This window comes from Sceloporus occidentalis, unplaced genomic scaffold (assembly GCF_023333645.1).
Source record: "Sceloporus occidentalis isolate IW3139 unplaced genomic scaffold, rSceOcc1.0.p SCAF_1, whole genome shotgun sequence".
Taxonomy (NCBI): domain Eukaryota; kingdom Metazoa; phylum Chordata; class Lepidosauria; order Squamata; family Phrynosomatidae; genus Sceloporus; species Sceloporus occidentalis.
The window spans coordinates 6004816-6029832 of record NW_028316981.1 but is presented as its reverse complement, the minus strand read 5'-3'; the positions used below and the strand labels follow the sequence as shown (position 1 = coordinate 6029832).

General features: G+C 42.5%; 1 protein-coding gene and 1 long non-coding RNA gene across 2 annotated transcripts in view; one reads left to right on the top strand and one right to left on the bottom strand.

Moving 5' to 3' along the window:
* LOC149320499 (major histocompatibility complex class I-related protein 1-like) overlaps positions 1 to 24780 on the bottom strand; it is a 50171-nt gene extending 25391 nt beyond the window's left edge. The window contains exons 1-2 of the mRNA XM_089501950.1: positions 24597 to 24780; positions 15896 to 16171 (exon numbers count right to left, since the gene is read on the bottom strand). Of these exons, the coding sequence (XP_089358076.1) occupies positions 15896 to 16171; positions 24597 to 24693 (373 nt within the window). The 5' untranslated portion in view covers positions 24694 to 24780. The remainder of the gene's footprint in view (positions 1 to 15895; positions 16172 to 24596) is intronic.
* On the top strand, positions 105 to 8255 carry LOC149320500 (uncharacterized). Its single transcript, XR_016278829.1, has 3 exons — positions 105 to 153; positions 5283 to 5347; positions 8091 to 8255. It is a non-coding gene; the product is annotated as an uncharacterized LOC149320500 (long non-coding RNA).
* Positions 24781 to 25017: the final 237 nt, after the last annotated feature.

Sequence of the window (25017 nt, the reverse complement as noted above, 5' to 3'; positions counted from 1 at the left end):
GATAGGTAGATAGATAGCAGAGAGAAAGAGGTAAGTGCATACATAGATAGATATAGATAGCAGAGAGAGGTAAGTGCATAGATAATCAGATAGATGGCAGAGAGAGAGAGGTAAGTGCATAGATAGATAGATAGATAGATGGCAGAGAGAGAGGTAAATGCATAGATAGATAGATAGATAGATAGATAGATAGATAGATGGCAGAGAGAGAGGTAAATGCATAGATAGATAGATGGCAGAGAGAGAGAGAGGTAAGTGCATAGATAGATAGATAGATGGCAGAGAGAGAGGTAAGTGGATGGATAGATAGATAGATAGATTAGATAGATAGATAGATAGATAGATAGATAGATAGATAGATAGATGGCAGAGAGAGGGGTAAGTGGATGGATAGATAGATAGATAGATTAGATAGATAGATAGATAGATAGATAGATAGATAGATAGATAGATGGCAGAGAGAGAGGGAGAGGAAAGTGCATAGATAGATAGATAGATAGATAGATGGCAGAGGGAGAGAGGTAAGTGCATAGATAGATAGATAGATAGATAGATAGATAGCAGAGAGAGAGAGGTAAGTGCATACACAGATAGATATAGATAGCAGAGAGGTAAGTGCATAGATAATTAGATAGAGAGAGAGATAGAGAGAGAGAGAGAGATGGCAGAGAGAGAGGTAAATGCATAGATAGATAGATGGCAGAGAGAGAAAGAGAGGTAAGTGCATAGATAGATAGATAGGTAGATAGCAGAGAGAGAGGTAAATGCATAGATAGATAGATAAATGGCAGAGAGAAGGGTAAGTAGATAGATGATAGATAGATAGATAGATAGACAGACAAATGATAGATAGAGGGCAGAGAGAGGGGTAAGTGGATAGATAGATAGATAGATAGATAGATAGATAGATAGATAGATAGCACAGAGAAAGAGAAATAGATAGCTAGATAGATAGATAGATAGATAGATAGATAGATAGATAGATACATAGATAGATAGATAGCAGAGAGAGAGAGCTAAATGCATAGATACATAGATAGATAGATGGCAGAGAGAGGGAGAGGAAACTACATAGATAGATAGATGGCACAGAGAGAGGGAAAGGTAAGTGGATAGATAGATAGATAGATAGATAGATAGATAGATAGATAGCAGAGAGAGAGAGGGAAATCCATAGATAGATGGATAGATAGATAGATAGATAGATAGATAGATTGCAGAGGCAGAGAGGTAAGTGCATAGATAGATAGATAGATAGATAGATAGATAGATAGATAGATAGACAGACAGACAGACAGATAGATAGATAGATGGCAGAGAGAGGGGTAAGTGGATAGATAGATAGATGGCAGAGAGAGGGAGAGGTAAGTGCATAGATAGATAGATAGATAGATACATAGATAGATGGCAGGGGGAAAGAAGTAAGTGCATAGATAGATAGATGGCAGAGAGAGAGACAGGTAAGTGCATAGATAGATAGATAGATAGATAGATAGTTAGATAGATAGATAGATAGATAGATAGCAGAGAGAGAGAGAGGTAAATGCATAGATACATAGATAGATAGATGGGAGAGAGAGAGAGAGGAAATTACATAGATAGATGGCACAGAGAGAGGGAAAGGTAAGTGCATAGATAGATAGATAGATAGATAGATAGATAGATAGATAGATAGCAGAGAGAGAGAGGGAAATCCATAGATAGATGGATAGATAGATAGATAGATAGATAGATTGCAGAGGCAGAGAGGTAAGTGCATAGATAGATAGATAGATAGATAGATAGATAGATAGATGGCAGAGAGACGGGTAAGTGGATAGATAGATAGATGGCAGAGAGAGGGAGAGGTAAGTGCATAGATAGATAGATAGATAGATAGATACATAGATAGATGGCAGGGGGAAAGAAGTAAGTGCATAGATAGATAGATGGCAGAGAGAGAGACAGGTAAGTGCATAGATAGATAGATAGATAGATAGATAGATAGATAGATAGATAGCAGAGAGAGAGAGGTAAATGCATAGATAGAGGGAGGAGAGAGATGGAAAGGTAAGTGCATAGATAGATAGATAGATAGATGGCAGAGGGAGAGAGGTAAGTGCATACATAGATAGATAGATATAGATAGCAGAGAGAGATAGATAGATAGATAGATAGATAGATAGATAGATAGATGGCAGAGAGAGAGGGAGAGGATACTGCATAGATAGATAGATAGATGGCACAGAGAGAGGGAAAGGTAAGTGCATAGATAGATAGATAGATAGATAGATAGATAGATAGATAGACAGATAGATAGATGGCAGAGAGAGAGGGAGAGGATACGGCATAGATAGATAGATGGCACAGAGGGAGAGAAGTAAGTGCATAGATAGATAGATAGCAGAGAGAGAGACAGGTAAGTGCATAGATAGATAGATAGATAGATAGATAGATAGATAGATAGATAGCAGAGAGAGAGGTAAATGCATAGATAGATAGATAGATAGATAGATGGCAGAGAGAGAGAGGTAAATGCATAGATACATAGATAGATAGATGGCAGAGAGAGAGGGAGAGGAAACTACATAGATAGATGGCAGAGAGAGAGGGAAAGGTAAGTGCATAGATAGATAGATAGATAGATAGATAGATAGATAGATAGATAGCAGAGAGAGGGGGAGGATACTGCATAGATAGATAGATGGCACAGAGAGAGGGAAAGGTAAGTGCATAGATAGATAGATAGATAGATAGATAGATAGATAGATGGCAGAGGGAGAGAGGTAAGTGGATAGATAGATAGATAGATAGATAGATAGATAGATAGATGGCAGAGGGAGAGAGGTAAGTGCACAGATAGATAGATAGATAGATAGATAGATAGATGGCAGAGAGAGAGGGAGAGGAAACTGCATAGATAGATAAAAGGCACAGAGAGAGGGAAAGGTAAGTGCATAGATACATAGATACATACATAGATAGATAGATAGATAGATAGATAGACAGATGGCAGAGGGAGAGAGGTAAGTGGATAGATAGATAGATAGATAGATAGATAGATAGATAGATGGCAGAGAGAGGGGTAAGTGAATAGATAGATAGATGGCAGAGAGAGAGGGAGAGGAAAGTGCATACATAGATAAATAGATGGCAGAGGGAGAGAGAGGTAAGTGGATGGATAGATAGATAGATAGATAGATAGATAGATAGATAGCAGAGAGAGAGGTAAATGCATAGATAGATAAATGGCAGACAGAGGGGTAAGTGGATAGATGATAGATAGATAGATAGATAGATAGATAGATAGACAGATGATAGATAGAGGGCAGAGAGAGGGGTAAGTGGATAGATAGATAGATAGATAGATAGATAGATGGCAGAGGGAGAGAGGTAAGTGGATAGATAGATAGATAGATAGATAGATAGATAGATAGATAGATAGATGGCAGAGGGAGAGAGGTAAGTGCACAGATACATAGATAGATAGATACATAGATAGATGGCAGGGGGAAAGAAGTAAGTGCATAGATAGATAGATGGCAGAGAGAGAGACAGGTAAGTGCATAGATAGATAGATAGATAGATAGATAGATAGCAGAGAGAGAGAGGTAAATGCATAGATAGAGGGCCGAGAGAGATGGAAAGGTAAGTGCATAGATAGATAGATAGATAGATAGATGGCAGAGGGAGAGAGGTAAGTGCATACATAGATAGATAGATATAGATAGCAGAGAGAGATAGATAGATAGATAGATAGATAGATAGATAGATAGCAGAGAGAGAGAAGTAAGTGCATAGATAGATAGATAGATAGATAGCACAGAGAAAGAGAAATAGATAGATAGATAGATATATAGATAGATAGATGGCAGAGGGAGAGAAGTAAGTGCATAGATAGATAGATAGATAGATAGATAGATAGATAGATAGCAGAGAGAGAGAGAGGTAAGTGCATAGATAGATAGATAGATGGATAGATGGCAGAGAGAGAGAAGCAAGTGCATAGATAGATAGATAGATAGATAGATAGATGGCAGAGGGAGAGAAGTAAGTGCATAGATACATAGATAGATAGATAGATAGATAGATAGATAGATAGCAGAGAGAGAGAGAGGTAAGTGCATAGATAGATAGATAGATGGATAGATGGCAGAGAGAGAGAAGCAAGTGCATAGATAGATAGATAGATAGATAGATAGATAGATAGCACAGAGAAAGAGAAATAGATAGATAGATAGATAGATAGCTAGCACAGAGAAAGAGAAATAGATAGATAGATAGATAGCAGAGAGAGAGGTAAATGCATAGATACATAGATACATAGATGGCAGAGAGAGAGAAGTAAGTGCATAGATAGATAGATAGCACAGAGAAAGAGAGATAGATAGATAGATAGATAGATAGATAGATAGATAGATAGATAGCAGACAGAGAGAGAGGTAAATGCATAGATACATAGATAGATAGATGGCAGAGAGGGAGGGAGAGGAAACTACATAGATAGATAAATGGCACAGAGAGAGGGAAAGGTAAGTGCAAAGATAGATAGACAGATAGATAGATAGATGGCAGAGGGAGAGAAGTAAGTGCATAGATAGATAGATAGATAGATAGATAGATAGATAGATAGACAGACAGATGGCAGAGAGAGAGAGGTAAGTGGATGGATGAATGGATAGATAGATAGAGAGAGAGAGAGAGAGAGATGGCAGAGAGGGAGATAAATGCATAGATAGATAAATGGCAGAGAGAGGAGTAACTGGATAGATGATAGATAGATAGCAGAGAGAAAGACAAATAGATAGATAGATAGATAGATAGATAGATAGATAGATAGATAGCAGAGAGAGAAAGAGGTAAATGCATAGATACATAGATAGATGGCACAGAGAGCGGGAAAGGTAAGTGCATAGATAGATACATAGATAGATACATAGATAGATAGATAGATAGATAGATAGATAGATGACAGAGAGAGAGGGAGAGGAAAGTGCATACATAGATAGATAGCACAGAGAAAGAGAAATAGATAGATAGATAGATAGATAGATAGATAGATGGCAGAGAGAGAGAAGTAAGTGCATAGATACATAGCTAGATAGCTAGATAGCACAGAGAAATAGATAGATAGATAGATAGATAGATAGATAGATAGATAGATAGCAGAGAGAGAAAGAGGTAAATGCATAGATACATAGATAGATAGATAGATAGATAGATAGATAGATAGATACCACAGAGAAAGAGAAATACATAGATAGATAGATAGATAGATAGATAGATAGATGGCACAGAGAGAGAGGTAAGTGGATGGATGGATGGATGGATGGATAGATAGATAGATAGGTAGATAGCAGAGAGAGAGGTAAATGCATAGATAGATAGATAAATGGCAGAGAGAAGGGTAAGTAGATAGATGATAGATAGATAGATAGACAGACAAATGATAGATAGAGGGCAGAGAGAGGGGTAAGTGGATAGATAGATAGATAGATAGATAGATAGATAGATAGATAGATAGATAGCACAGAGAAAGAGAAATAGATAGCTAGATAGATAGATAGATACATAGATAGATAGATAGCAGAGAGAGAGAGCTAAATGCATAGATACATAGATAGATAGATGGCAGAGAGAGGGACAGGAAACTACATAGATAGATAGATGGCACAGAGAGAGGGAAAGGTAAGTGGATAGATAGATAGATAGATAGATAGATAGATAGATAGATAGCAGAGAGAGAGAGGGAAATCCATAGATAGATAGATAGATAGATAGATAGATAGATAGATAGATAGATAGATGATAGATAGATTGCAGAGGCAGAGAGGTAAGTGCATAGATAGATAGATAGATAGATAGACAGACAGATAGATAGATAGATAGATGGCAGAGAGAGGGGTAAGTGGATAGATAGATAGATGGCAGAGAGAGGGAGAGGTAAGTGCATAGATAGATAGATAGATAGATACATAGATAGATGGCAGGGGGAAAGAAGTAAGTGCATAGATAGATAGATGGCAGAGAGAGAGACAGGTAAGTGCATAGATAGATAGATAGATAGATAGATAGATAGATAGCAGAGAGAGAGAGGTAAATGCATAGATAGAGGGCCGAGAGAGATGGAAAGGTAAGTGCATAGATAGATAGATAGATAGATAGATGGCAGAGGGAGAGAGGTAAGTGCATACATAGATAGATAGATATAGATAGCAGAGAGAGATAGATAGATAGATAGATAGATAGATAGATAGATAGATAGATGGCAGAGAGAGAGGGAGAGGATACTGCATAGATAGATAGATGGCACAGAGAGAGGGAAAGGTAAGTGCATAGATAGATAGATAGATAGATAGATAGATAGATAGATAGATGGCAGAGAGAGAGGGAGAGGATACGGCATAGATAGATAGATGGCACAGAGGGAGAGAAGTAAGTGCATAGATAGATAGATAGCAGAGAGAGAGACAGGTAAGTGCATAGATAGATAGATAGATAGATAGCAGAGAGAGAGGTAAATGCATAGATAGATAGATAGATAGATGGCAGAGAGAGAGAGGTAAGTGCATAGATACATAGATAGATAGATGGCAGAGAGAAGGGTAAGTGGATAGATGATAGATAGATAGATAGATAGATAGACAGATGATAGATAGAGGGCAGAGAGAGGGGTAAGTGGACAGATAGATAGATAGACAGATAGATAGATAGAGGCAGAGAGAGAGATAAATGCATAGATAGATAGATGGCAGAGAGAGAAGTAAGTGCATAGATAGATAGATAGATAGATAGGTAGATAGATAGCAGAGAGAAAGAGAGGTAAGTGCATACATAGATAGATATAGATAGCAGAGAGAGGTAAGTGCATAGATAATCAGATAGATAGATGGCAGAGAGAGAGAGGTAAGTGCATAGATAGATAGATAGATAGATGGCAGAGAGAGAGGTAAATGCATAGATAGATAGATAGATAGATAGATAGATAGATGGCAGAGAGAGAGGTAAATGCATAGATAGATAGATGGCAGAGAGAGAGAGAGGTAAGTGCATAGATAGATAGATAGATGGCAGAGAGAGAGGTAAGTGGATGGATAGATAGATAGATAGATAGATTAGATAGATAGATAGATAGATAGATAGATAGATAGATGGCAGAGAGAGGGGTAAGTGGATAGATAGATAGATAGATGGCAGAGAGAGAGGGAGAGGAAAGTGCATAGATAGATAGATAGATAGATAGATAGATAGATAGATGGCAGAGGGAGAGAGGTAAGTGCATAGATAGATAGATAGATAGATAGATAGATAGATAGATAGCAGAGAGAGAGAGGTAAGTGCATACACAGATAGATATAGATAGCAGAGAGGTAAGTGCATAGATAATTAGATAGAGAGAGAGATAGAGAGAGAGAGAGAGATGGCAGAGAGAGAGGTAAATGCATAGATAGATAGATGGCAGAGAGAGAGAGAGAGGTAAGTGCATAGATAGATAGATAGATAGATAGATAGATAGATAGATAGATGGATGGCAGAAGGAGAGAAGTAAGTGCATAGATAGATAGATGGCAGAGAGAGAGACAGGTAAGTGCATAGATAGATAGATAGATAGATAGATAGATAGATAGCAGAGAGAGAGAGGTAAATGCATAGATAGATGGCAGAGAGAGAGGGAAAGGTAAGTGCATAGATAGATAGATAGATAGATAGATAGATAGATAGAGATAGATAGATGGCAGAGGGAGAGAGGTAAATGCATAGATAGATGGCAGAGAGAGAGGGAAGAGTAAGTGCATAGATAGATAGATAGAGAGATAGATAGATAGATGGCAGAGAGAGGGGTAAGTGGATAGATAGATAGATGGCAGAGGGAGAGAGGTAAGTGCATAGATAGATAGACAGATGGCAGAGAGAGAGGTAAATGCATAGATAGATAGATAGATAGATAGATAGATAGATAGATAGATGGCAGAGAGAGAAGTAAATGCATAGATAGATAGATGGCAGAGAGAGAGAGAGGTAAGTGCATAGATAGATAGATGTCAGAGAGAGAGGTAAGTGGATGGATGGATGGATGGATAGATAGATAGGTAGATAGCTGAGAGAGAGAGAGAGGTAAGTGCATATATAGATAGATATAGATAGCAGAGAGAGAGAGGTAAGTGCATAGATAGATAGATAGATAGATAGATAGCAGAGACAGAGAGGAAACGGCATACATAATTAGATAGATAGATAGATAGATAGATAGATAGATAGATAGATAGATGACAGAGAGAGAGGTAAGTGCATAGATAGATAGATAGATAGATAGATAGATAGATAGCAGAGAGAGAAAGAGGTAAATGCATAGATACATAGATAGATAGATAGATAGATAGATAGATAGATAGATACCACAGAGAAAGAGAAATACATAGATAGATAGATAGATAGATAGATAGATAGATAGATGGCACAGAGAGAGAGGTAAGTGGATGGATGGATGGATGGATGGATAGATAGATAGATAGGTAGATAGCAGAGAGAGAGGTAAATGCATAGATAGATAGATAAATGGCAGAGAGAAGGGTAAGTAGATAGATGATAGATAGATAGATAGACAGACAAATGATAGATAGAGGGCAGAGAGAGGGGTAAGTGGATAGATAGATAGATAGATAGATAGATAGATAGATAGATAGATAGATAGCACAGAGAAAGAGAAATAGATAGCTAGATAGATAGATAGATACATAGATAGATAGATAGCAGAGAGAGAGAGCTAAATGCATAGATACATAGATAGATAGATGGCAGAGAGAGGGACAGGAAACTACATAGATAGATAGATGGCACAGAGAGAGGGAAAGGTAAGTGGATAGATAGATAGATAGATAGATAGATAGATAGATAGATAGCAGAGAGAGAGAGGGAAATCCATAGATAGATAGATAGATAGATAGATAGATAGATAGATGATAGATAGATTGCAGAGGCAGAGAGGTAAGTGCATAGATAGATAGATAGATAGATAGACAGACAGATAGATAGATAGATAGATGGCAGAGAGAGGGGTAAGTGGATAGATAGATAGATGGCAGAGAGAGGGAGAGGTAAGTGCATAGATAGATAGATAGATAGATACATAGATAGATGGCAGGGGGAAAGAAGTAAGTGCATAGATAGATAGATGGCAGAGAGAGAGACAGGTAAGTGCATAGATAGATAGATAGATAGATAGATAGATAGATAGCAGAGAGAGAGAGGTAAATGCATAGATAGAGGGCCGAGAGAGATGGAAAGGTAAGTGCATAGATAGATAGATAGATAGATAGATGGCAGAGGGAGAGAGGTAAGTGCATACATAGATAGATAGATATAGATAGCAGAGAGAGATAGATAGATAGATAGATAGATAGATAGATAGATGGCAGAGAGAGAGGGAGAGGATACTGCATAGATAGATAGATGGCACAGAGAGAGGGAAAGGTAAGTGCATAGATAGATAGATAGATAGATAGATAGATAGATAGATGGCAGAGAGAGAGGGAGAGGATACGGCATAGATAGATAGATGGCACAGAGGGAGAGAAGTAAGTGCATAGATAGATAGATAGCAGAGAGAGAGACAGGTAAGTGCATAGATAGATAGATAGATAGATAGCAGAGAGAGAGGTAAATGCATAGATAGATAGATAGATAGATGGCAGAGAGAGAGAGGTAAATGCATAGATACATAGATAGATAGATGGCAGAGAGAAGGGTAAGTGGATAGATGATAGATAGATAGATAGATAGATAGATAGATAGATAGATAGACAGATGATAGATAGAGGGCAGAGAGAGGGGTAAGTGGACAGATAGATAGATAGACAGATAGATAGATAGAGGCAGAGAGAGAGATAAATGCATAGATAGATAGATGGCAGAGAGAGAAGTAAGTGCATAGATAGATAGATAGATAGATAGGTAGATAGATAGCAGAGAGAAAGAGAGGTAAGTGCATACATAGATAGATATAGATAGCAGAGAGAGGTAAGTGCATAGATAATCAGATAGATAGATGGCAGAGAGAGAGAGGTAAGTGCATAGATAGATAGATGGCAGAGAGAGAGGTAAATGCATAGATAGATAGATAGATAGATAGATAGATAGATAGATGGCAGAGAGAGAGGTAAATGCATAGATAGATAGATGGCAGAGAGAGAGAGAGGTAAGTGCATAGATAGATAGATAGATGGCAGAGAGAGAGGTAAGTGGATGGATAGATAGATAGATAGATAGATTAGATAGATAGATAGATAGATAGATAGATAGATGGCAGAGAGAGGGGTAAGTGGATAGATAGATAGATAGATGGCAGAGAGAGAGGGAGAGGAAAGTGCATAGATAGATAGATAGATAGATAGATAGATAGATAGATAGATGGCAGAGGGAGAGAGGTAAGTGCATAGATAGATAGATAGATAGATAGATAGATAGATAGATAGATAGCAGAGAGAGAGAGGTAAGTGCATACACAGATAGATATAGATAGCAGAGAGGTAAGTGCATAGATAATTAGATAGAGAGAGAGATAGAGAGAGAGAGAGAGATGGCAGAGAGAGAGGTAAATGCATAGATAGATAGATGGCAGAGAGAGAGAGAGAGGTAAGTGCATAGATAGATAGATAGATAGATAGATAGATAGATAGATAGATAGATGGATGGCAGAAGGAGAGAAGTAAGTGCATAGATAGATAGATGGCAGAGAGAGAGACAGGTAAGTGCATAGATAGATAGATAGATAGATAGATAGATAGATAGCAGAGAGAGAGAGGTAAATGCATAGATAGATGGCAGAGAGAGAGGGAAAGGTAAGTGCATAGATAGATAGATAGATAGATAGATAGATAGATAGATAGAGATAGATAGATGGCAGAGGGAGAGAGGTAAATGCATAGATAGATGGCAGAGAGAGAGGGAAGAGTAAGTGCATAGATAGATAGATAGAGAGATAGATAGATAGATGGCAGAGAGAGGGGTAAGTGGATAGATAGATAGATGGCAGAGGGAGAGAGGTAAGTGCATAGATAGATAGACAGATGGCAGAGAGAGAGGTAAATGCATAGATAGATAGATAGATAGATAGATAGATAGATAGATGGCAGAGAGAGAAGTAAATGCATAGATAGATAGATGGCAGAGAGAGAGAGAGGTAAGTGCATAGATAGATAGATGTCAGAGAGAGAGGTAAGTGGATGGATGGATGGATGGATAGATAGATAGGTAGATAGCTGAGAGAGAGAGAGAGGTAAGTGCATATATAGATAGATATAGATAGCAGAGAGAGAGAGGTAAGTGCATAGATAGATAGATAGATAGATAGATAGATAGATAGCAGAGACAGAGAGGAAACGGCATACATAATTAGATAGATAGATAGATAGATAGATAGATAGATAGATAGATGACAGAGAGAGAGGTAAGTGCATAGATAGATAGATAGATAGATAGATAGATAGATAGATGGCCGAGAGAGAGGTAAGTGAGTGGATGGATGGATAGATACATAGATAGATAGATAGATAGATAGATAGATAGATAGATAGGTAGATAGGTAGATAGCAGAGACAGAGAGGTAAATGTATAGATAGATAAATGGCAGAGAGAGGGGTAAGTGGATAGATGATAGATAGATAGATAGATAGATAGATAGATAGATAGATAGATAGATAGACAGACAGACCTGACAGATGATAGAGGGCAGAGAGAGGGGTAAGTGGATAGATAGATAGATGGCAGAGAGAGAGGTAAATGCATAGATAGATAGATGGCAGAGAGAGAGAGAGAGGTAAGTGCATAGATAGATAGATAGATAGATAGATAGATAGATAGATGGCAGAGGGAGAGAAGTAAGTGCATAGATAGATGGCAGAGAGAGAGAGACAGGTAAGTGCATAGATAGATAGATAGATAGATAGATAGATAGATAGCAGAGCGAGAGAGGTAAATGCATAGATAGATGGCAGAGAGAGAGGGAAAGGTAAGTGCATAGATAGATAGATAGATAGATAGATAGATAGATAGATAGATAGAGATAGATGGCAGAGGGAGAGAGGTAAATGCATAGATAGATGGCAGAGAGAGAGGGAAGAGTAAGTGCATAGATGGATAGATAGATAGATAGATAGATAGATAGATAGATAGATAGAGATACATGGCAGAGAGAGGGGTAAGTGGATAGATAGATAGATAGATGGCAGAGGGAGAGAGGTAAGTGCATAGATAGATAGATAGATAGATAGATAGATAGATAGATAGATAGATAGATGGCAGAGAGAGAGGTAAATGCATAGATAGATAGATAGATAGATAGATAGATGGCAGAGAGAGGTAAATGCATAGATAGATAGATGGCAGAGAGAGAGAGAGGTAAGTGCATAGATAGATAGATAGATGGCAGAGAGAGAGAGAGGTAAGTGGATGGATGGTTAGATAGATAGATAGATAGGTAGATAGCAGAGAGAGAGGTAAATGCATAGCTAGATAGATAAATGGCAGAGAGAAGGGTAAGTGGATAGATGATAGATAGATAGATAGATAGATAGACAGACAGATGATAGATAGAGGGCAGAGAGAGGGGTAAGTGGACAGATAGATAGATAGACAGATAGATAGATAGAGGCAGAGAGAGAGATAAATGCATAGATAGATAGATGGCAGAGAGAGAAGTAAGTGCATAGATAGATAGATAGATAGGTAGGTAGATAGATAGCAGAGAGAAAGAGAGGTAAGTGCATACATAGATAGATATAGATAGCAGAGAGAGGTAAGTGCATAGATAATCAGATAGATAGATGGCAGAGAGAGAGAGGTAAGTGCATAGATAGATAGATAGATAGATAGATAGATAGATGGCAGAGAGAGAGGTAAATGCATAGATAGATAGATAGATAGATAGATAGATAGATAGATAGATAGATGGCAGAGAGAGAGGTAAATGCATAGATAGATAGATGGCAGAGAGAGAGAGAGGTAAGTGCATAGATAGATAGATAGATAGATAGATAGATAGATAGATGGCAGAGAGAGAGGTAAGTGGATGGATAGATAGATAGATAGATAGATAGATAGATAGATAGATAGATAGATGGCAGAGAGAGGGGTAAGTGGATAGATAGATAGATAGATGGCAGAGAGAGAGGGAGAGGAAAGTGCATAGATAGATAGATAGATAGATAGATAGATAGATAGATAGATAGATAGATGGCAGAGGGAGAGAGGTAAGTGCATAGATAGATAGATAGATAGATAGATAGATAGATAGATAGATAGCAGAGAGAGAGAGGTAAGTGCATACACAGATAGATATAGATAGCAGAGAGGTAAGTGCATAGATAATTAGATAGAGAGAGAGATAGAGAGAGAGAGAGAGATGGCAGAGAGAGAGGTAAATGCATAGATAGATAGATGGCAGAGAGAGAGAGAGAGGTAAGTGCATAGATAGATAGATAGATAGATAGATAGATAGATAGATAGATGGATGGCAGAAGGAGAGAAGTAAGTGCATAGATAGATAGATGGCAGAGAGAGAGACAGGTAAGTGCATAGATAGATAGATAGATAGATAGATAGATAGATAGATAGATAGATAGCAGAGAGAGAGGTAAATGCATAGATAGATGGCAGAGAGAGAGGGAAAGGTAAGTGCATAGATAGATAGATAGATAGATAGATAGATAGATAGATAGATAGATAGAGATAGATGGCAGAGGGAGAGAGGTAAATGCATAGATAGATGGCAGAGAGAGAGGGAAGAGTAAGTGCATAGATAGATAGATAGAGAGATAGATAGATAGATGGCAGAGAGAGGGGTAAGTGGATAGATAGATAGATGGCAGAGGGAGAGAGGTAAGTGCATAGATAGATAGACAGATGGCAGAGAGAGAGGTAAATGCATAGATAAATAGATAGATAGATAGATAGATAGATAGATAGATAGATGGCAGAGAGAGAGGTAAATGCATAGATAGATAGATGGCAGAGAGAGAGAGAGGTAAGTGCATAGAAAGATAGATAGATAGATGGCAGAGAGAGAGAGGTAAGTGGATGGATGGATAGATAGATAGATAGATAGATAGATAGATAGATAGATAGATGGCACAGAGAGAGGTAAATGCATAGATAGATAGATGGCAGAGAGAGAGGTAAGTGCATACATAGATAGATAGATGTCAGAGAGGGAGAGGTAAGTGCATAGATAGATAGAAGGAAAAGAGAGAGGGAAATGTAAGTGCAGATAGATAGATAGATAGATAGATAGATAGATGGCAGAGGGAGAGAAGTAAGTGCATATATAGATAGATGGCAGAGAGAGAGACAGGTAAGTGCATAGATAGATAGATAGATAGATAGATAGATAGATAGATAGATAGATAGCAGAGAGAGAGGTAAATGCATAGATAGATGGCAGAGAGAGAGGGAAAGGTAAGTGCATAGATAGATAGATAGATAGATAGATAGATAGATAGATAGATAGATAGATGGCAGAGAGAGAGAGGTAAGTGCATAGATAGATAGATAGATAGATAGATAGATAGATAGATAGATAGATAGATAGACAGACAGACAGACAGATGGCAGAGAGAGAGAGGTAAGTGGATGGATGAATGGATGGATAGATAGATAGATAGAGAGAGATGGCAGAGAGAGAGAGGTAAATGCATAGATAGATAAATGGCAGAGAAAGGGGTAAGTGGATAGATGATAGATAGCAGAGAGAGAGGGAAAGGTAAGTGCATAGATAGATAGATAGATGGCAGAGGGAGAGAGGTAAGTGGATAGATGAAAGATAGATAGATAGATAGATAGATAGATAGATAGATAGATAGATAGATAGATGGCAGAGAGAGAGGTAAATGCATAGATAGATAGATAGATAGATAGATAGATAGATAGATAGATAGATAGATGGCTGAGGGAGACAGACCTTACCCTCATGTAAGTCCCCAGTGACCCCACTAGCAGCAGCCTTGCCCCCACAGTAGTCCCCAGCCCAGGGGCTAACGCAAGGTAGCTGGGCACTTGGTGGGAACTGCTGGCTGGACCTCAGTCCTGCCAAGAGGCAGCTTTCTCTGTGGAGGTGAAGGAGTCCCTGGTGAAGGAAGAGGTGGCAGATGGGATATGCAGTTGCTGAGCAGCAGCAAACTCCCTCTCCTTCATTCCCAGATGGTCTGGGATCTGCTCTCTTTCTGCAGGATGCCTAGATGATTAACATCTCCAATTTGTCTCCCCTGATGTTTGGTTTGTAACAGCTTGCCTGATAAAGAAGCCAGAGAAGCTTCAGACACTTGCAACATGGATATTGTGCATTCCATTTGGCCAATAAAGGTGGTATCACTGGTGGAGTTTTGTTTCGATTTGCTAAATGGCCAACACAGCTTCCCCTGGATGCTTCCTGAGACATGTATGTGCTCCCTCACAGCCCCAAGCAGACCTTGGAGACTTCTCTTTTGCTACGTTGGTCATTCATTTTGCATCCTTTGTCCAGAATGCTCACATTTAAAGAATGGGATTGGTACTCCTTGCTCCCAGTCTCACCAACTGCTTGTCTGGATCAAGTCACTGTTTGTTTTTGCAAGGCAGCACTCTGATCCTCTGCTATTTTTCCTGTGGAGACAGGATCCCTTATTTTATTCTCCCCACTCTCTGGAGGACCTTGCTCTTGGTATTTCATTGATGGGGAGGTGAAGGGGAGACAGCTCAGTGCCCCCCAGTCCTCTCCCAGTTAACAAACTGACTGGCAGGATGGTGGTGGTAAGGAAAAGTTTCTGATGTGGTTGTACCTCCCTCGCTTGCCTTTTATTCAGCAACCTATGCCTCCCATTAGCTATTTCTGAGAGGAAGAATGATCAGGATGGGGAAAATCTGTGCCCTGCCACTTTCCACTTACCTCCGCTCTGATTGTAGTACCTGGGCACATTCACCAGGTTCACTCGGAACACTTCCTCAAAATTCCGCGCATACTGAGTGTTTCGCTCCCAGTACTGAGCATCATAACTATCCACCTTTGTTATCCACGGAGCTTTAGGACGATGTCTCCTTGTGTTGGCATCATAGTAAACAATCTGCTGGTCATCCACAAACCCCACAGAAAAAAACTGAGGCACCTGCTGTCCAGGATCTGACACAGATGTGTAGAAATAAGTCAGGGAATGTGAGGAGTTGCCTAGAAAAGAAACAGAGAGGGATGAAAACAAGCATTATTCTAACTGGACACATTTGATGCAGTAAAGAAAACAAAACAGTGAACAACATGGACATTAATTAAAAACAAATACCTGAGAAAAAGATAAAGAAATAGATAATGACAATGACAGTGTTCTGTCCCAGTCTTCATAGCCTTATATGAATATCATACTATGGTTCTATCTGTGATTAAGGAAGATGCATCCATGAATACATCCTGCAGCTTTGGATCCAACTGTGTTGCTGCAGACATTGTCAATAGCATCCAGAACTCCCTTTATTTTAAACAAGCAAAGGGTTCACTGGCACCTAGAAAGTACAGCTTTTGTGCAACTTTTGTAATGACTTTCATTATCACCCCTCAGGGTTAAGACCAATTAAAAACCCTCTGCCTTGGGGTTGCGGGATAAAACATAGCGGAGATCACATCCACATAGGATCCCTTTTTCTCAATGGTCTTTAGGAAGGGGAGACCTGCAGAAAGTGGGGTAGGTTCTTCAGTTGATTCTTGGTAGCTTTTTCCTTTTCTTTTTTTGGGGGGGAGGGGGGAGGGCTGAATAAGAAAGCCCAGGGTTAAAGAAAAGGTACACACATCACCTTGTGAATAGAAATCGTGTTTTGGATTGACCAGGAAAGAGTGGATGACTTAGATGGTGAGGATTATTACTACTGAGGTGTACAGAACTGGACTGGGGTATTTTTACTGCATAAACATCTATACCTTTGCTTTACATTGAATTACTCCATTGGACTACCTGTTCTAACTGGCGGTGGCTATCCAGGCTCTCGGGTGAGGATTCTTGTGATTGACTGTTGGGTAACTGGAGATGCCAAACATAAGGGTTGTGCAGGAAAAGCAAGTGTTCAGCCATCTAAAGTGTCCACATGTAGAGTTGGGAGGTGCACAGGGGTCATCCAATGCAATCTTCTGTTGGTACAGGAATCAACAACCTTCCATTTAAAACCGATGGCCATCAAACATCTATTAAAAAACATCTGACAAACGAGAGCCCACCACCTCATATGTCAGTGAAGTTTACACCTGTGGGGGGTCTTCCTCCCCACTGCCATTCCTGGATCACCCAATCCAAGCACGACAGGGATCTGGGTGGGACCCATGGGGGTCTTTCTCCCCCCTGTCATGCCTGGATCAGGGGGGAAAGACCCCCATGGGTCCCCTCCAGACCACTGCCATTCCTGGATTACCCGATCTAAGCCTAGCAGATGTCTGGGTGGGACCCGTGGGGGTCTTTCTCCCTCCTGTCCTGCCTGGATCAGGGGGGAAAGACCCCCATGGGTCCCCTCCAGACCACTGCCATTCCTGGATTACCCGATCTAAGCATGGCAGATGTCTGGGTGGGACCCGTGGGGGTCTTTCTCCCTCCTGTCATGCCTGGATCAGGGGGGAAAGACCCCCATGGGTCCCCTCCAGACCACTGCCATTCCTGGATTACCCGATCTAAGCATAGCAGATGTCTGGGTGGGACCCGTGGGGGTCTTTCTCCCTCCTGTCATGCCTGGATCAGGGGGGAAAGACCCCCATGGGTCCCCTCCAGACCACTGCCATTCCTGGATTACCGGATCTAAGCATGGCAGATGTCTGGGTGGGACCCGTGGGGGTCTTTCTCCCTCCTGTCATGCCTGGATCAGGGGTGAAAGACCCCCATGGGTCCCCTCCAGACCACTGCCATTCCTGGATTACCCGATCGAAGCATGGCAGATGTCTGGGTGGGACCCGTGGGGGTCTTTCTCCCCCCTGTCATGCCTGGATCAGGGGGGAAAGACCCCCATGGGTCCCCTCCAGACCACTGCCATTCCTGGATTACCGGATCTAAGCATGGCAGATGTCTGGGTGGGAACCGTGGGGGTCTTTCTCCCCCCTGTCATGCCTGGATCAGGGGGGAAAGACCCCCATGGGTCCCCTCCAGACCACTGCCATTCCTGGATTACCGGATCTAAGCATGGCAGATGTCTGGATGGGACCCGTGGGGGTCTTTCTCCCTCCTGTCATGCCTGGATCAGGGGGGAAAGACCCCCCATGGGTCCCCTCCAGACCACTGCCATTCCTGGATTACCGGATCTAAGCATGGCAGATGTCTGGGTGGGAACCGTGGGGGTCTTTCTCCCCCCTGTCATGCCTGGATCAGGGGGGAAAGACCCCCATGGGTCCCCTCCAGACCACTGCCATTCCTGGATTACCGGATCTAAGCATGGCAGATGTCTGGGTGGGAACCGTGGGGGTCTTTCTCCCCCCTGTCATGCCTGGATCAGGGGGGAAAGACCCCCATGGGTCCCCTCAAGACCACTGCCATTCCTGGATTACCGGATCTAAGCATGGCAGATGTCTGGATGGGACCCGTGGGGGTCTTTCTCCCTCCTGTCATGCCTGGATCAGGGGGGAAAGACCCCCATGGGTCCCCTCCAGACCACTGCCATTCCTGGATTACCGGATCTAAGCATGGCAGATGTCTGGGTGGGAACCGTGGGGGTCTTTCTCCCCCCTGTCATGCCTGGATCAGGGGGGAAAGACCCCCATGGGTCCCCTCCAGACCACTGCCATTCCTGGATTACCGGATCTAAGCATGGCAGATGTCTGGGTGGGAACCGTGGGGGTCTTTCTCCCCCCTGTCATGCCTGGATCAGGGGGGAAAGACCCCCATGGGTCCCCTCCAGACCACTGCCATTCCTGGATTACCGGATCTAAGCATGGCAGATGTCTGGGTGGGAACCGTGGGGGTCTTTCTCCCTCCTGTCATGCCTGGATCAGGGGGGAAAGACCCCCATGGGTCCCCTCCAGACCACTGCCATTCCTGGATTACCGGATCTAAGCATGGCAGATGTCTGGGTGGGAACCGTGGGGGTCTTTCTCCCTCCTGTCATGCCTGGATCAGGGGGGAAAGACCCCCATGGGTCCCCTCCAGACCACTGCCATTCCTGGATTACCCGATCGAAGCATGGCAGATGTCTGGGTGGGAACCGTGGGGGTCTTTCTCCCTCCTGTCATGCCTGGATCAGGGGGGAAAGACCCCCATGGGTCCCCTCCAGACCACTGCCATTCCTGGATTACCGGATCTAAGCATGGCAGATGTCTGGGTGGGAACCGTGGGGGTCTTTCTCCCTCCTGTCATGCCTGGATCAGGGGGGAAAGACCCCCATGGGTCCCCTCCAGACCACTGCCATTCCTGGATTACCGGATCTAAGCATGGCAGATGTCTGGGTGGGAACCGTGGGGGTCTTTCTCCCTCCTGTCATGCCTGGATCAGGGGGGAAAGACCCCCATGGGTCCCCTCCAGACCACTGCCATTCCTGGATTACCGGATCTAAGCATGGCAGATGTCTGGGTGGGAACCGTGGGGGTCTTTCTCCCTCCTGTCATGCCTGGATCAGGGGGGAAAGACCCCCATGGGTCCCCTCCAGACCACTGCCATTCCTGGATTACCGGATCTAAGCATGGCAGATGTCTGGGTGGGAACCGTGGGGGTCTTTCTCCCTCCTGTCATGCCTGGATCAGGGGGGAAAGACCCCCATGGGTCCCCTCCAGACCACTGCCATTCCTGGATTACCGGATCTAAGCATGGCAGATGTCTGGGTGGGAACCGTGGGGGTCTTTCTCCCTCCTGTCATGCCTGGATCAGGGGGGAAAGACCCCCATGGGTCCCCTCCAGACCACTGCCATTCCTGGATTACCCGCTCCAAGCATGATAGGTGTCTTTTTAAAAAAAATTAATTCACAGAAAATTTGATTCATTCGTTTTGCAACTACTTGTCTTTGCAAATAGTTGCAACTTCAATGAATCAAATTTTCTATTAATTTAATTTTTTTAAAAACCCACATGCACCCATCGGTCGCACCAAAAGCACAAAGGCAGCACTGGGAGAAGGGGAGAATGGTGGATCTACCAAAAGCTGAGGAGGGATAGTAAACACTCCTCCTCCATTAGTCCCTCCCCTCCAGATTGATGCAATTCAGATTCTTCAATCCCACTTGTTGAACACACCCCAGAATCGATTCTTTTAAAAAAAAACAACCCAAAACACTACAGAACTAGTGTCAGAAAACAAAAACGTTTTTTTGTATGTGCCTCACTTCATTGCTAATGAAACAGCTCACACAATCATCAGAACCGGTTTCAAATGGGAACGATGGTCATATAAACTGATTGGGAATTTGTTTTATATCGTAGTGGGAATGAGCCCAAAGTTAAAAAGCACACAGGAGAAAAAGGTGATGTTAAGAGTAATGAGTAGCAGACCTATATTCTGTCTGAGTTGTTGTTGGCTAAAATGGTATTGATGAACTTCAGGGCAGGCAGAGGGCATATCAATATCTCTTATTGGCCATGACAAGACTAGAGACAGAGCGCAAGAAAAGATAAATAATTATATTTCAGTTTCCTAGAAAAGTAATCTCTCTGGTGACCACAATATCTCCATTTATACATGACTGTCATGTCACCTCTTAACCTTCTCTTCCTCAAGCTCCCTAAGCCATACAGCCCAGTTTGGAAGGTAGTTCTTCTATCACTCCATGGACAGGACTATCTGTGGTCCCTCTCTGTTTCCAATGTATTTCAGAATTTTAAAAACCCATTTTATGGCTGGAAATACAAAGTTGTGTAGGTAGCAGGAATTGCCAGGAAATAGTGAAGGGCAACAAAAAACATTGTTGTTATTATTGTCTAAAGTATAGCTACAAAACGCACAGCATGCCGCAGGATTTAGCAAAACTCTTATTCTGCAAGACTGCAGTGAGAGCAGGCTATTGGGAGAGGTGGCAGGGAATGAAAAGGAGTGGAAGGGAGAAACTGTACACAGAGTCTCCATTTAGTTTAATAGGAGACCATGCATTTTATATCTAAATAGAGTGTAAAGGTAAAAGGTAAAGGTAGTCCCCTTGACATGAATCATAACCGACTGTAGAGGGTGGTGCTCATCTGTGTTTCTATGCCAAAGAGCCAGCGTTGTCCGAGGACTGCTCTGATGGTCATGTGGCCAGCATGACCATACCAAACGCTGTTACCTTCCCACTGAAAAGTGGTACCTGTATATCTACTTGCATTTGCATGCTTTTGAACTGCTAGGTTGGCAGAAGCTGGGACTAGTGGTGGGAGCTCAGCCCATCATGCAGCACTTGGATCTCAAACTGCCAACTTTCTGATCTTCCGATCATAAGAACTGGTATCTTAACCACTACCACTTAACCACTGTGTATGGACACAGAAATAGTAAGTAGCAGCCAAGGAGACATGCTGTGATGTTAAAATGGTAAACTGCCTCAGCACCAGTTGCTGGTCACAATGAGCCTTCTGAACAATCTTAAATGTGGAATAGACCACAAAGGCCATCTAGTCCAACCCCTTGCAATGCAGAAATACACAACTGAAGTATTCCTGAAAGATGCCCATCCAATCTCTATTTTAAGACTGCCAAACAAGGCACACATATTAAAAAAACAAAACAAAACCAATCTTACTAATGTTTAGGTGCCATCTTTTATTTTACTTTGAATTCACAGGTTCATATGCTAATCTCTGGAGCAGGAGAAAACCAGCTGATTCTCTCTTCTACAAGACATCCTTTCAGATATGTGAAGACAGCTATCATGTCACCTCTGAATTCAAAGACCTAGCTGTGTTAGTTTGGAAAATCAGGATATTATAGCACCTTTGAGACTCACTGAAAGAAAGAAACTGTAACTATGAGCTTCCTAGACTTAAGTCTACTTTCATGCACCTCATGCATCTGAGGAAGCAATCTCAAGTCTATAAAAGTTCATGCTGCCAACTTCTTTCTTTCAGTTAGTTTCAAAGGTGCTACAAGATCCTTTTGCATACTAATGTCACTTCTTGGTCTAAATAAATCCAGCTCCCTAATACCTCAGAAAGCCTGGTTTCCACCAGATCTTTGAGCCTCCTGGTCACCATATATAGGAACACACCATGCACACGCTTTGGCAACTGTGACAATGCAGCATTACCCTCTAGTGTTAAATCCAGGAGAAGCCACTTCTTTCTTCCCGCCTGATTTCCCAGAAAAGGCAGCGTCTGAACCCTGATCTGGCTTTTGAAAAACTGGAAGGCTCTGCTTGCTGTGAAGTCAGAGAACCTGCCCTGCAGCCAAGACATTTCCACAGATCACCAACCTTCCCACTTCACACATAAAGGGGGGGGGGGGGGGAGCAGACAGGAATTCACCTGGTGAAGTTTCTCAGCAAGAATAATAGAATCAAAGACTCACAGAGTTGGAAGAGACTGCAAGGGCCATCCAGTCCAACCCCATTCTGCCATGCAGGAAATCTCAATCAAAGCATTCCTGACAGACAGCCATCCAGCCTCTGCTTAAAGACCCTCAAAGAAGGAGCCTCCACCACACTCTGAGGAAGGAGTGTGTTCCACTGTTGAACAGCCCTCACTGTCAGGAAATTCCTCCTAATGTTGAGGTGGAATCTCTTTTCCTGCAGCTTGCATCCATTGCTCCGGGTCCTGTTCTCTGAAGCAGCAGAAAACAAGCTTGCTCCCTCCTCAATATGACATCCCTTCAAATATTTAAACAGAGCTATCATATTAAGCCGTCTGGATTCCCAGTGATTGGGCGGCATATACATAAATCCTATTATTATTATTATTATTATTATCATCTTCACCTCTTAACCTTCTTTTCTCCAGGCTAAACATCCCCAGCTCCCTAAGGCATTCCTCATAGGGCAAGGTTTCCAGACCCTTCACCATTTTAGTCGCCCTCCTTTGGACACAAGGCTCCAGTTTCTCAACGTCCTTTTGGAATTGTGGCGCCCAGAACTGGACACAATATTCCAGGTGGGGCCTGACCAAAGCAGAACAGAGTAGCACTATTACTTCTCTTGATCTAGACACTATACTCCTATTGATGCAAGGTAGGTGATAAAGATCACATTGGTGTGATAAAGAAGATAGGCTAGGCCAGTGTGGAGCAGTGGTTTGAGTGTGGGAGTAAAACTCTGGAGATCAGTGTTCAAATCCTAGCTTGGCCATGTAATCCCACATGGCTGATCACACTCTCTCAGCCTCAGAAGAAGGCAAGGGCAAACCCCTCTGAAGAACCTGGCCAGGAAAGTCCCATAATAGGATGTTTGCCTTAAGTGTCGCCATAACTCAGAAGCTAATTCAAGGCACAGAACACCAAAGCTGACTTTAAGGTGCATTACAACAACACTGTGTTGTGTCCAGAAACACAAACACACCCCAAACTGCCCCTCCCTTGCGCAGAAAGCTTCCTTTCAGGTGACACATGGAATTATTCAGGAAAGGAAGAAGGAATGATGGGAGCAGCCTTTGGAAGGGAATCTGGAGCAGGACGGGATGGACAGGGCTCATCCGGAGAAACGCCAAAACCAAAGCAGACCAAGGAGGTTCCTGAACAGATAGAGACCTGGACACCAACAAAGCCTAACCGGCTAAACCTGGCCAGAACCTGACTTCTGCTGTTATTATTGCTGTTATGATTGTTTTGTTGTTACTTGTTTATTTGTTTATTCTTCTTAAATTATGTTTTAAGTTGTAAACAGCTTAATTCTATTTTAAGGGGGGGACTCTGGAATGGAGGAATGTATGTTTTAATGCTGTAAGATGCCCCGATTGTGTTCACAAAGGGGCAGGATACAAAAACAATTTATTATCATCATCATCACATGAAGGAGATCAGGAGTTTATCCCGTGAATATCCCAGAAAAATTGCACAGTTACATGAAACAGTTTGACACGACGTCACATAAAACCCGCCATTAAAGTGGCCGCAAAGAAGCATATTTTTGACTCTGGGATTTCAGTGACAATGCATTTCAGATATCGTTTTATTTGTGCCATTGAGTGTGATAATCATTTGCGCAATTCCTCGCCATTTTCACTTTGTTTGCGGGATGCTTTAAATGCGCTTTGATCTCTCTTTAATGCCGAAATCGGCCCCAGTGTGATAAAGTCCTTCCCGCAGTCGGTCTCAAAGGTGCCACACAGGATCCCTTGGCCATAGAAAGCCAAAGAGGGCTCAAAGCCTTGGAAAACTATAAAGCCCAGGAATCACAGGATCCTAGATTTGGAAGAGACCCCAAGGGCCCTGACCCAGCCCAACCCCATTCGGCCATGCAGGAGCTCTCAATCAAAGCACCCGCGACAGATGGCCATCCAGGCTCTGGGGTGCATAGGGCGGAGGAACAGCGCTTAAAGCGGGGTCAAACTGCGTTATTTCTGCCGTGTAGATGGGTCCTGGGAGAGAAATGTGTGGCAAAGGAGAGAAGAAGGAGAGGAAGCCACTGCCATGGAATGGCATCCTGGGCAAGTGCTCCTCAGAGCCTCCATTAAGGAGGGCTCCTGGAAGGGACCCAGCCTCCCTTCCCTCCAAGGAACAGCCTTGCCCTCCTCAGCCCCACTCACCCAGGGAACTCCCCAGCAGCAGCAGCATCAGGGAAACAGCCACCGCCAGCAGAGAGACCGGAGCCTGAGGCAGCAGCAGCAGCCCCGCCGCCGCCATCCCGCTCCTTCCTCGCCTTCTTCCCTCGCTTTCCTCCGCAGCAGCTGGACCTCCTGCCTCCTCTCCCTTCGCCCCTCCCAAGAGCACTGCCAAGGAATCTGGCACCCAGGCCCAGGATTGGCCGAGAGGAAAGCGTTCCACCAATAGGGAAAAAGAGGCGTCGCTTTCGTCACCTGTTGCTGGGGAGATGCCTAGGCGCCAGCGCGAGAGTCCTGCTGCTGGAAAGGGAAAGAGAAAGTCCTTTCGGGGGAATCCCCTTGAGAGCCTTGGCCAGCAGAGGGCGCATGGACTCTGGAGACTCAGCTGTGAAACCCAATGGCTGAC